The sequence below is a fragment of the Parasteatoda tepidariorum genome, chromosome 3, assembly GCF_043381705.1.
Source record: "Parasteatoda tepidariorum isolate YZ-2023 chromosome 3, CAS_Ptep_4.0, whole genome shotgun sequence".
NCBI lineage: Eukaryota > Metazoa > Arthropoda > Arachnida > Araneae > Theridiidae > Parasteatoda > Parasteatoda tepidariorum.
This window is the reverse complement of record NC_092206.1, coordinates 56,745,619-56,759,895: the sequence shown is the minus strand read 5'-3', so window position 1 is coordinate 56,759,895 and position 14,277 is coordinate 56,745,619. Positions and strand designations below refer to the sequence as shown.

The 14,277-nt window shown below is 30.6% G+C and overlaps 1 protein-coding gene across 2 annotated transcripts in view; it reads left to right on the top strand.

Moving 5' to 3' along the window:
- Positions 1 to 986: 986 nt before the first annotated feature.
- The window catches only part of LOC107437772 (MICAL-like protein 2), a 55,946-nt gene continuing 42,655 nt past the window's right edge, over positions 987 to 14,277 (top strand). The window contains exon 1 of one of the 2 annotated variants that reach the window (XM_043048924.1): positions 987 to 1,018. In XM_043048924.1, coding sequence (XP_042904858.1) covers positions 1,002 to 1,018 — 17 coding nt within the window. In that variant the 5' untranslated portion in view covers positions 987 to 1,001. Of the gene's footprint in view, positions 1,019 to 3,621; positions 4,152 to 14,277 lie in introns of those variants that run through there. The other variant, XM_016049873.3, reaches the window with a different exon arrangement.

Here is a 14,277-nt window from a genome sequence, read left to right as displayed (position 1 = left end):
GGGTCCCAAGCACGTGCAACGAATGTCTCTTATAAAGCTGTCTTTGAATATCTAAAGTCGGGAAAATAAAGTTTTAGATTAGTAATATTGTGTTTTTGGAAAAATTTTAAATCCTCTCAACGGTCCGCGTCATTGAATGTAATAGAATTCATCTATTGCGTAATAAATATACTTCTTAACTTCTTTTTCACAATATTCTTGGAAAAATTATTTCTTGAAACTGAATGAAATTTGTGCATGATATTTTAATAAATCCGCTCTTGTTGCTAAAGTATTAAAAAATAAATAAATCATGGAGATAATGAAATAATTTTGTTATAAGTTATATTTTATGAAGAAACAAGAGTTGTATTACATTGTACAAAAATTTGGTGTATAGTTGTCACCAATTTTGATGTTGAGTTAAACTAAACTCTTTTACAGTTTATCACACTTTTCATTTGATTTTTTACTGTTATGGTTTTATTTACTTATTATTGCTTGTTTGTTTATTGACAAAACATATTTTTTTTCCATCCGCATTAATATTAATTCACGGCTCCATTTCAAAAAACATTTCGTTTAAAAAAAAAAAGCATATTTTTATTAATATGTTCGCACTGATTTTTCCAAAACAATTGTTGTTTCGTCCCTTTTATAATTTTTTTGCACTATAACTAAGCTCTGTACCTAAAAATTTAAATAGTTTACCTCACCACCAAAAGGGTGGTGAGGAAATAATGTAGTTTTTAACGATATCTTTCCATAGCGCGAAGAAATGTAGTTTGCCATGATTTGCTCCTCTCGGCCATTGTGGTTTGTTTTGTACTATTTTCTCGGCTTCTGTGGTTTCTCTAGTTTTGATTCTCACCTTTATTTCTCTTTGGAAACTTTACATTTTATATTTCAAATCAATTTTCCTTCTTGTCAACCACGTCTGGCAGGTCTTGAAAATGGGTGCCTGTTTTTGAGCTCTAGAAACAATTCGAACGTTATTTTCCATTCATGTATTTTTGAAGAGAATGAATTTTTTAACCAGGTAATATCTTACCGCTTCAGTTTCTTGTTATTATTTATTTAATATCTCGATTTTATAATATTTGGAGTGACGAAAATGCATACAATTATTTGTAGTCATTATGACACTTATTAGCATCCACTGCAGGAAACATGAGTCTCAATACATTTTAAACACAAATATCATGTAAAGAGGAATAATGGTTTTTGGATACTTTTTGAAAACAAAGAAAACTTCATATTTCCTAGAAAGTTCCCAGATACTTTTTTACAAGATTTTAATTTTAAAAAAGGAAATAATAATAATAATAAACACTGCAAGTTTATGTGAAACGAAATGTCAAACCGAAAACTTATGAATCATAAAACTATATACTGTATTAAATACTTAAATATTGTATACTTAAATGATCATAAAACTACGTACTGTATTAAATACTTCAATATTATGTACTTAAATGATCATAAAACTATAGACATGTACCACTCAACTCCATAACCAAATCTCTAGGCAAGAGAAACTGTTTTGTGGATATTAAAGCGCGTTAGCAAAATCTTCACTATAAATCCAATTAAAAAAAAAACTTGAAATTCCTCACGGAAAAAATAAAAAATATATTGTTAACCCCGCTTAAGGGAATATCATTAGTTTCAGTCTACTTTATTCAAATAAGTGGTTATAATTTTTTTGTTGTTGTTGTTAAAATTTTACTTTGAAATGGTATGTTATAATATTTGAGGAGATAAACTATTTTAACGGTTAATAATTAATTATATTTAGCTACTAGTGTAAGTATCCTAAATATAAATGTCATTTACATTTATAAAAAAAAATTATCAATTGCTAATAAAAAGTATTACACATACGTACTGTAGTAAAAGTATTACACTGATAAAACAAAATTAGTTTTTGAAAAAAAAATTTTTTTTGCGATATATGAAGCTTATTATACGAAGATACTAATTATACAAAGGAAATTTAACATCGGTTTCGTATAAAATAAGTTCGTTCCATTAAATTTTATTCATATAAGCGAGTTAGATGTCGATTCTGCGATAGGGACAGTACAAACATTACATTAGTTTCATTAGCATATTTTTGAACTTTTTCCTCCCCCTTGTCAGCAAAAGTTAGCAAATCACAAACCTCTTTCCATGTTTACATAAGAAAATTGCAACCACCCTTAATTTTCTTTCTTTAACTTTGACTGTAGTAATCTAGTTTTAAGATTAAATTCAAATAAAAAATGTTACTTAGCATAAAGCAAAGTTTACGTTTACTTTATTTCACAAAATTTTGAGTAAAATATTTTAAGAATCTTTTAAGTTCAAAGCTGTAGGTCTCTGAAACTTCAAAAAAAATTTTCTCTTTTCTTCTTCTAATTTCTTCTTTCCCCAAATTCAACTTCCATTCCAGATTTGTAATTTTACCAGCAAAAATAAGATGTTTTTTTTTTAAATAAGATGATTGGCTTACGTGATACTTCTCCTCCTTTTAAGCAAGAATAAGCAAATCATCGACCATTACCCTTTGTTAGATTCTTACGTAATATTTCAATGAGCCCATTATGTAATTAAGTGGGGACGATAATATTGTATCTCCATTTTCATTTTTGCATTTAGTCAGAACTAGGGCAATATGATTTGAGTCACGATTTCAAATTTTTTCTTTAAATTAAAGTCAATAAAATTATCTACTGTGAGGATATAATTCCGTAGCAGATATTTCTGACTTTTTTTTTGACACTTTTATTATTTTAGTCATAAAATACATCGAATTGAAAAAAAAAATGCTGTTGGATTAAAGTGTATAATAGCGTAATTTAAAATTAAAAAGGAGAAGGTGAAATACAAGACATCCGCGTTTTAAAAATTAAAAAAAAATATATGGGTGAGGCTATAATTTCTTAGACCAAGCCGAGGCTAGGTCCATGTTTCCAAATTGTTTAATTAAAATTTGAGCGTTATGGGCGAAAAACACCACAATTTCTACGAGAGCACTAAGGTATTTCTGTATAAAGTTTATCTTGTGAAGATTCTGGCCGATACATATCTGGAAATAATACCAATGAACTCTCTCATCTTTGGAGGAAAAACACTTTATCATCCCAAATGTAACACATACTTATTTTTATATGAATATATAAGCGTAGCATAGTGTATTTAAAAGACAGGGAATTGTGTGCCTGGCACTTAAAAGACTTCTACATAAAAAATAGTAAAAAAAAAAACCTTTTTTTTTCATTCCTTGAAGTATTTATTTCAGAAAACGTCTTCACCAATTTCATGCTTGGTCGAAATTTTAATGAACAACTTATTCCTTAAGTGTCACTTTTTTCTCATCACTCCCCCCATATCGAACAAAAGAATACCAAGAACTACCAAACTTATCACCCACTTTCCAGTTTCTTCTTAATCCCATGGACATTTGCAGATCCCCTTTCCCCCGTATATTCTTCTATAGTTCCTCTGCAGATATGGGGTAGGGGATTTTTATGAAGGTAACCACATCCAGGGGGTCTGAGACAGGTAAACCAATGAATATTGCCCATAAAGAAGCAAATAAAGAAAAATGGTGTCCGCCCCACCACGCTGACACCCCTCCTGTCATTTACCTATTGTTGCTACGAAACGCACTGCTTGCAACAGCCCCATCATTTCCCCTCCCCTCACGGTAGGAGTTTTTATTATTGAAGAGTCGGCTGAGCAACAAGCTGCCTGATAGCGAAACACCCGCGGGCAGGGTCAACTTTACCAACTTCCTGTCTCAACCAGCTTTTTTTACAAAGAGAGCCAACCGTAAGCTCTGTTTGCGCTCATAGTAGTCCCTGTAGTTGTGGGAAAAATAGAACTGGCCGGACAGGCTGGCGTTTTTTGGCTCTCTTTTCCTTTGCCCGAGCGCCGATTGTTGTGTTTTCATCATCAGTCACTCTCTTCACTCCAATTCATGCTCTGCACGGCTTCATGATCAGTCGCTTGTTCGAAATCGTCTGCTCTTTTGTGTGTGGCCCTTTTTTGGAAATAAGTTGATTTTATTTTTTATCTGTTGTGGATTTTCCAAGTAGTTTGCTAATTTAAAAGAGGAATTTTTTAGTATCTTTTATCGTCTGATTTTCTGTTGAATTATCTTCCCTGGATCTTTTCATTTGAGTTTGGTAAGTATATTATTCTTTTATTTTAAATTCTATTAGTACGGTATTTATTAACTAATATTTCACAGATTTCATTTACTAGTTCAACTTGTAAAATTTATTTAAAATCCAAATTTAAAACAGGCGTCAATAAAATATCTTGGATTATTATTAAATATTAGTACCTTTGCTACAGTTGTATTAACCACTCGATTCGACAAGAGTAAACAGAAAAACTTGAATAAAGTATGACATTCCGTTACAAAAATTTTCAGCTAAGAATTATTTTATTTTAACGACCCTAAGTCACAAGTTTTATATATTAATTCTTTGTATTTATAAAAAATGTCAATTTGCATTGTTTAAAGATGAAAAGTTTAGTCTTTAAAATTGAGAACTCAATCTGATTTATTTTGCTATTATTTAAATATGAATTTCCTTTTTGGGATTAATGCATTGATGCAGATTATTAGTTATGAAATAATGAATTTGATTTTAGTATTAATTAGAAATATACTCCAAATCAACTCGATATTTCTTCATCATTTATACAGATAATATTTTCGTATGTTGTTAGAGTAAAAATTATTCCATTTTTCGCACAACTGAAATTAAATGTCTACTCGTCGAAGAATAAACAGGATTAAGGGGAAATTATAACAATATGTGAATAACTTTCGTTCTGGTGATCGGATTTTCATGTACCAGGAGACTATCTTAATGAAAGGGTATGCTTATTATTTAGGTATACTAATTATTACCTATATCTTTAGGTATACCTATTAATCATCAGGTATGCTAATTATTTAATACTAACTATTAAGCTGCAGAATCAGACACAAAATTACACTTTCTCTAAATATATGTATTTATTTATTTTTTTGACGGGTTCGTATTCTTGTTTATCAGAATATAGGGGATAGCCGCAATCTGTAAAATATAGTCTTAATATTGATTTAACTTTTTGCGATATCTTAGAAACTCTAAAGGACTTCAAAAATTTTGCACACAGATATAAAATTCGTTTCCATGTAAAAAATATTTTTATCTATCATTTATCTATTTTTCTATCATTACTTTATTTAATAGTTTCAAAAAAATTACTTGTGGGATCATACACAGATTTTTACATGACAAAAGGCAAAATGTAAATGAAATCGGTGAAAAAATTTTTCAGAGATGAAAATTTAAAAAATAAAATACTCTGAGTCAATTAGACAGATTTTTTTTTTAAACAATTTTTATTTTAACATTTAAAATAATGTCTGCACTTATGTATACCTTACAATTGAATATGTTTATGATCATTCTTAAATTAGATGATCTATAAGTTATAAAGAATTATCATATTTCATGGAAATATTTTTAAATAATTAAATGTTATTAATTGTGTATAAGAAGTTTTTTGATTTTTTTGAAAAAGATGATTTTTGATTTTTTTGAAGAAAAAAAAGCACTAAGGGTCCCTAACTGTAGACCATTCTCTTAGCTGTAGGACCACATTTTCTACATTGCATCCAAGATCTGCAGAAATAAAGACATGTGTCTTGAGATATAGCACGTTTTTTTTTGTGATTTGATTAATTGTTAATATTAATTACTTAGCATGTTTTAGATCAACTCATCGAACCATTTGAATTAGTTTTTAATACGTAAAAATCAGACTGTTAGAACGAAATATATTCAAGATTATATTTTTTAGGTACTTTATCTCTTTTGGCATGGTCATACATTTTATTTTATTTATTTATTTTATGTTTGAATTAATACATGCACAAAGAAGTGCATGTATTTATTTGTATCTAGACACATGAGTGCGCTTGAAGTGAAACATGGTATACATTGCTTCCCGTTATTTTTCACTAATTCCCATGAAAAATAAAGGTAATGTAGTTTGGATATCTGTTTATTTTATGGTTTCAAAATAATAACCTTATTATTATCATTACAATAACCTTATATTTTCATAATAACATGATATTTTTTCATTATAATAACCTTGTTATACCTTAACTTCAAAATAATGTCACAGTAAAAATTATTATATGGTGTTATTTGTTATATAGGTTTAAAAAATATCTTCCGCATAACGACTTTTTAACTCGAACTTAATATTTTTAGTTGAACAATGGGAAATTTAGCTAAATTTATTTAAAACAAGAATTCTTTTATCAGCAACTTACTTTTAGTGAGAACTGTTCGTATACAGATATTTGTGTGTGAATACCTGGAGACTAATTATTACTTTAATTTCTACCAATGTCAATTTATATTAAAAAAGCAGCAGTAGTCATCAAAGTAAGGAAGAGAAAGGGCCGTAAGATCGTAAATTAAATTTTATTGTTTCAAACTCAAGAAATTGTTGTTTATTATTGATCGCGAGGAAAGCTCATATTTATGTATATTTCGCATCGATGCCTTCTAAATTAATCACTCTTCGAAATAATGCCTTAACTAAGGAGAAATGTAGGTTTTTTGAGACTAAGTTTTTACAATTGTTAAATTTTTTTTTAATTGATGCTCTACACTTTGATGTTCAAGTTCAGGTTTGTCTGAAAATGATAGTTGAAAGTAAATGTTAATGGCAGTTTTAAATAATACTAAAATTAAATTTTTTATCGTTACTAAAGAAAATTTAGAGATTAAGATTAGCATTCAGAAGCTTATATCTTAAGCTCCAAAAGTGATGATCCAATCCTACTACTATCAAAAAACAGTATAAATTTTCGTTTTAGATTTTTTTTTTAAAAAGTAATTACTATTTGATGTGTGTACAGTGGAAAGCGAATCAGTAAATGATATAATTTGATACCTAAATTGTTAGGGATATGTTTAAATAATCCTAGTTGTCGAACTTTTGCTCATGTTTTGATTCTACGGAGTTAATTCTTTCAAAATAAACTGCGCGTTGTTTTGAAGGCTGCGGAATACGCGGAAAACGAAGGAAAGGAGGCTAATCTTTTACGATGTGAAAGGGTGTTTGCGTAATCTTGCGATGCACTTGAACTGGTATAAAATGTCAAATCCGTTAGACGGAATACCCCATTTGATGCTGACCGAAATAAACAACGCCCAGGAAACCAGTTTAATAAACGATTTGTTACTACTCTTCGCAACTTTTCTGAGATCTTAATTGAAAAAGACCTGCCTTCCACACGAATTTTCTTCTTTCTTTCTTTTAAGTGATATCCATGTCGGTTGTGAGACAGTTTTAAAAGGGCGTAATCGGTAAGAATTAGAGGGCAATCAATCGAATAAAAATAGAGAGAAAAAAGTATCCCCACTTTCATTTCTGTTAAGTTTAAAGGTCCAAAGGGGCAATACTTCGGATAAATATTTTTTTGCGATGTATATTTTTGCATCCATCAGTAGTAACCTCTGTATTAACCTGCATTACTACGAATTTTTCTTTCTTTCTTATAATCGGCATTGAGCAGCCGACACAGTAATTAGTTTACGATTATTAATGTTCAACTTCACAGCCTTCAATTCTGGAACCCAATTTAAAACACTAAGGAATTCCTGGATTGAAGTCAACTACTCTTAGAATTACTAAAGATTGAAGAACAACTATTCTTTGAGGAGGACTTTTTGATATAACTAACCCGCTTTTGCGATGGAGGGGAAATCCACGAAAACCTTCCCCTGTTAGCCTGACGACCAGGGAATTCTAACCCATGATCCGTCTACCACTGAGGAATTTTTATGTCAGCACTGTGGTCGTTGCGAAACGGGAGCAGAATTCGTAGCAACCAGCCACCACTGGGATTCGATCCTGGGTCATTGGGAAGCCGCGGCTCATCTGAAAATATTTTAAGATTTATCTACAGATTGTGTGTTCAGATACTTGCATTTACTAATTTCTGCAGCGGTGCTTCAGTGATTCTGCTTTCTGGGTTTTTCTACGTTCGAGGCAAAAGGCAGTATGCCAATTTCTACAAAATAAAGATTTTTACAGTTTCCTAAATGCAATTTTTGTTCTTCTTCATTAGCATAGGTATAAAGCGCAGTATAGCAATAAAAGTGGTATTAAACGTGTAAACAACTGTTTCTCTTGAAAAAATAACAATCGTGACATGATGACTTTTACCTTTAATCAAAATTCTCTATTCGGTGAAATTTTTTCCAATTGTAATTAAAGTTTTCACAGTTCATGCAAATCGCGTATAGTTTTATTTATATTTTTGTTCCTAATAAACTTTAATGAATACTTTTTTTTTTTAAGAAAAAAAGAGATTATATTATTTTTATCATTATTTATTTAAAAGTATCGGTGTTGCTACTGGTTTATGTTGTTTGAAAAAGCAGCAATTCTTTTTTTAAAAACTATTGTATTTTATAGTCATAATGCATTGAAGTATATGAAAATGCGGATTACGAATTTTCCTTTTTTTTATTACTGAATTTTGTTATATAGTGGTTTTTAAATTATTGACGGACTTAAGTTTATGCTTCAAAATTAAATTTTATTTACAATTTATATATTTAAATTGTTTATCAGTGTTCTTGTTTCAGAGGAGCAGCTTGAGCCTATATTTAACCTATATTAGTAGCCTATTATTGACTACTGATTTTAATGAAATTTTTTTATTAAACCTCATTATACTTCATTAACCCTTTGTGGTCATATTTTGTTGTTAAAAATTGAAAATCGATGGTAGAAATATGGTTGATATGCAACCAAAAAGGGTTAAAATTGTTTCAAAGGAATGATTTAGAGTTAAAATAATAAGTTTTCATTTCATTAATTAAAAATATCAATTCATCTTAATATATATATATTTCTCTTACACGGCTACAAAAAAGTTCTCATTTTTTTCACATTGGCAGCAAAGAAGTGAAATATCAAGCGTGTGAGCTGTCATAAGCATGAAAGCATAAACGTACGTGCTTGCAAATTTTTGAATGAAATTCTTTTCTAGCATGGACAGTAAAAAGCAAGCATAATTTTTCATTTGTTTCTGAAAATTTTTAATCATCTTATTTATTACAATTTTAAAAATTTTATTGTAAAATAAAACTAAGAGATTTCAACCTATATTAGAATTAGTGGTCTTCAGTCTCTGACATACTTTTAAAATGTATCGCATTTACCGGTCATTCTTAATAAACCTCAATAAAATTCGATAATTATTAATGATATTGACGCTAATAATTAATGATGATTTAAGTGCATTGGATAAGCACCGAAGGTTATAATGATTATCGAGTTTAATTTTGCTTATAATTATTAAAAATGTGCAGATAATGCATGCCATTTAAGCATTAATTATTAATAATCATCACTTATTATCAATAGCAGGGTGCGTAGCGTTTTTAGAAAGTGCTTAAAGGTGCTTATTTTCGTTTTTTAAAAGCCCTTAAAGGTGCTTTTTTCATTGCGTGTTTTTAACAAGTGCTTAATTTTCCATTTTTCAAAATGAGATCTTTCCTTTAACATGTTGATTTTCGCTACGAATTACGCAAAAGGACACAGTTCACATTGTTCTATTAACGTTTTCACAATTAATTCAACCCCAATCTATTTCGGCGTATTGTCAGTCCGTAGCGTATGAAAACGCCATTCGTTTTACATGATTCAAAATTTCATGATTTTTGACAATTGTCAAAAACAATGATAAAAGTTTTTTTTTTTTTTTTTTGAGATGACGGTTAAAACAAGATAAAATCGTCAATTGTCAAAAACTTTCCAACCCTGCCTAATTATGATATTTTTTTAAAGTGCTTAAAAATATTTTTGAGTTGTTAAAAGTGCTTAAAAGGTGCTTATTTTTTGTTGAATAATTTGGCTACGCACCCTGAATAATAACTAAATTTATTAACGGTTCGTGTAAACGATGACTGAGTTTTCGTTTTATAAATGAAACATTACCGCAGTAATTAAGTTTTAAAAAACAAAATTAGGGTTTGTTTAACTCTCTACTAAAGTTTTTTCCGATAAATTAAAAAAAAGTTTAAAAAGCTTGTATATTCACTATAAATAAACACTCATAATGCTAGAAATGTATTTTTAAAAAAAAAATAAACGTGAAATATCCTCTTTTCTTAACCGGACTCTTATTTGACAACAAAAGGTACCCATTGTTTGTTGTCGTGTCTTTTTTTGTATTCAACCGGTTTTCGACTGCAGGTCTGCTGCCTGTTTAGAGAGAGAGAATAAAAAAGAGGACTTGTGAACGTTTTCCTGTGTTGTAGTGTAATAAGCGGGAAGTGAGGCGATGCGAAGCCCAGACTACTTTACCTGCTACTTTTTTTGACATCTTCCGTTCACTGTGTGTCCCAATCTTGTCGTGGATGTAATTTGGCGATGTCTGAATGATTGGCGGGACAATGCATTGGAAATAAACTGGTTTTTTATTTTGGAATATTTTCCACTGGGATGAGTTTCTTTTTATTGCTATTAGTTGTGCATAGATTAAAGTTGCTGTGTACCGTTAATTGAAGAGTTTAGTGGATGAAGGTTGTGTGTAATATTTATAGTAAATAAGATTTTAAGTTTATGCTTCGCTCGTTTTTATGTGAAAGGTTATCACCGCACTACAAACTTTTAGCGATAGTTTAGTAATGGAAGAAAGGTGAAACGCCAGCTAATTTTTTTGAATCTGATTGCTCAAATCCATCAGCCTATTTATTTATTTATTTTTAATATTTGTATGCAAGTATGGGGCCGTTCAAATATTATGTAAGCATATTTTTAGTAATTTTGTACTTATTAGCAAAAATAAGCAAATGAAAACTCCTCTCCCAATGTGTGTAAGAAAGTCGCGACACTCCTTTGGTTTTTTCTGCCCTTTGTTAGGTATTCAAGTAATATTTGAACGGACCCTGTAAATTGAATCCTTCAATCAAATTCGAAATTATAAAAAAATTCATCTCTTTAAAAAAGTAGTGGCCAGAGTTCATAAGTAATTAATAATCACTACATTTAAAAGATAATTAAATAAATTTAAAAAGAAACAGTTGTAATGGAATGCATTCATAATAAAGTAGTAGTTACAAAATAGTTTTTTTGTTGCCACTAATGACAATAAATGTTAAGCCTAACTTCTTTTTTTTCTTCATATCCGATCTCTATTTGGCGAATTGTTCGTTCGAATGTTAAGCATTCCCACTATTTACTATTGACGTTTTCAATTTGTCGTTTTCCAAAAGAGACATTTATAAGGTTGTCGTCGAATTTATTTTTTTTTCTTTTTCAAATGCACTTGGAACAATCTTCTTCCACTTAGTAAGAAGCACTTAAAAGATAAGTCTCTTAGTACCTTTATCCACTAGATCATCTGCTAGAAATTTAATGATTTAGTGAAATAAATCCATGTTGGCAGTCAATTTGAGCGGATCAACTGACTTAAAGTAAATGTAATTTTTAGAAAATTGACTACTTTTTTAATATATGTCTTTTATTGTAGATAATATGGAGAAAATTTATTATTTTAAATGTTTTATGTCAAGTTTTACCATTGGTTGATATTTCGTTGCCTTCCATGCCATATAAAACTTCTTCCTCTCTTCTCTCAAAAAATCTGATATTGAATTGTAATGAATGCCTTTTATTAATTTTAAATTTTTTTCCTTTACCAAATCTTAAATCTCTACATCATATACTGTTAATCAATATTTAATTCTCCTTTCTATTCGGTATTCAGTTTCTCATTAAAAGAATTTAAAATGAGCTTCCTCTAATTGCTCATTTTTCGAAAAGTTTTCTATCAAATCCATTTTTTTATTTATTATAAAAAAGGAGGAATTAGTTTTTCTGTAACCAAACTCTTTTAATAATTTGATAACTTTCGAAAAGATTTTCTCTTATAAAAGCCGATTTTTTTTAGCCTAAAAAAGGATGCTGTAATGATATCGTATGAAATTTTAGCATAATCCACCCCCCCCCTCCAAAAAAAGAAAATAGTTGTATTGAATTAATTGCCTAGAATTTGATTTAGGTATCGAACAATCCAATAGAATTTTTTATGATTACGTAACAGTCGTGCGGAATTTATTGTTTATAAGTTCTTTTGTATTAATGAATTTGAATTGCATTTGAAGAGCTTGGGACATTACAAATGAAGGTCAAAATTTTTCTGAAAGTACTATTTTCCGATGTGTAATTTTATAACCGTCGTTGAACAGCCAACCGAATTTTGAGTTTAAGACTAATGCACAACTCCGTAGCCTTGTAATTTTGAACCTAATCTAGAAGACAAGGGAACTCCTAGATCAAGTATTGGGAGAAATTTGCCTTCGTGGAGGACTTTTTAGTGGAACTAACCCGTTGCTTTAAATGGAGAGGAAAACTCCCATGGTTAGCCTGCCTGCAAGGAGACTCTAACCTATGATCCATCTGCCTCTGAGGATATCAGTACGAGCCGGGTGCGGAATTCGTATCAACCAGTCATGGTTGGAATTCTAACCCGGTTCACCTCATAAGGGGGTAAGCGCTCTATCCCCTGAGCCACCACATCTACCAGTTAACGGCTCCTCGATGTGCAACTTATAATTTTCTGAAATTGCCTCTAGATGACAGCGTTGAAGAAAGATTCTCTTAAACAATTTGAAAAAAAAGGCTTATTAATATATTGTCCCCTTCAAGCCCTTAAATTGTATGGAATTGAAGACTATATTATTGTTTACAAATCGCAAGTGTGGTATGGAAACTTCCGCAAGGAAATAAATATTAGCGCAAATATTTGTGACGGTGGAATTAATGCCCGAATCCGCCATAATAAATTATTTCTGCTATAAATTTTGATTAAAACTCTTTTCAACAAGCTGGATCATAGCATTCTTCCACTCAATAAAAAAAAAGAGAAAAAAACGCTGTCTTTTGCACGTGCCTGTCAACGCTAAAGAACTGGTATCATAACTTCCATGTTTATGTTTTCCTTATAGCTGCTTCTCTTTAAATTATAAATCCCTCTTTAAAAACTCTTCCTCTATTTTTTTTTCTCTGAATAGTAATGAATTGTATTTTATGGGACTTAAAAACGTCATATATTTCACCATGAAATACCAATAATAATAGCATACTGTGTGGCGAAGGTTGCGACCTCTGGGCCGCGAGGCTCATCCCTATTCTTTGCCACTTGCTTCGAGATATTGTGTTACCTCTACCTTCATCTTTATAATACCTTTATGAAACAGCTCTCGGTCAGTTTCCTTAAAGAAACGCTTGGCCGATCAAGTTTCTCGCATCTCGGTTATCTATCGGACTTCGAATCTTTATTGTGGTATTGGAAGCAATTTGGGGATTTGCTGAGATCTGGTCTTCCATAAAACATGTTTGGCAATTGAAGAAATGGGCCTATTAAAGTTGATTTCTTTGAGGAAAGGCAAAGAAATAGTTATAACCACGAATTAAAGAGTTCCATTCAGAGGGTTGTATTAGTTTTTTTTTATTGTTTTAGGAAAGGTGCTTTTTATGGGGTGGTAATAAAATAACTTTGTTAACTTAAGGTTCCCTGGTGAGCATACCGTTCGAAAGAACGGAATAAAATTGCGAATTAAGGTTTCGCTTAATAGGTTTTGCGGAATAATCGTTTTTAACACTCAATAGTATTAAAAACGATTATTCAAGAATAGTGGTAAAAGCTTATCTAGCTTTCACAGTTACGGTTACCGTGAATAATTGTTTTTAACACTCGATGGTTTTCAAAACGATTGCGGTTACAGTTACGGAATCTTGATATATTCAAATGGTAATACATACCTTGACCGAAAAAAAGTTTTTGATTTATATTCTGTTGAAGTTTGAAACGCATTTTTAGTATGAAAAAGACGCTAATGTACCCTAATAAGGAAAATGGTATTTTAATTCATTTTATAACCGTCGTCGAACAGCTGACCTAATTTTGAGTTTCGATTACTCTATGTTCAACTCTATTGCCTTGTAAATTTGAACCCAATCCTAAAGACGAGGGAACTCCTGGATCAAATATTGGGAGAGATTTGCCTTCGTGGAGGAATTATTGATGGAACTAACCCACATTTGTTTTACATGGAGCAGAAAACCTTCTACAGTTAGCCAGACTGCTAGGGGATATTTTACGTCATCACTGGCAGGTGCGACCCGGGTGCGCAATCAATATCTACAGTTATCGCTGTGATTCAAACCCGGGTCACCTCAATTGGGAAGCGAGCGCTGTATTCCCTGATC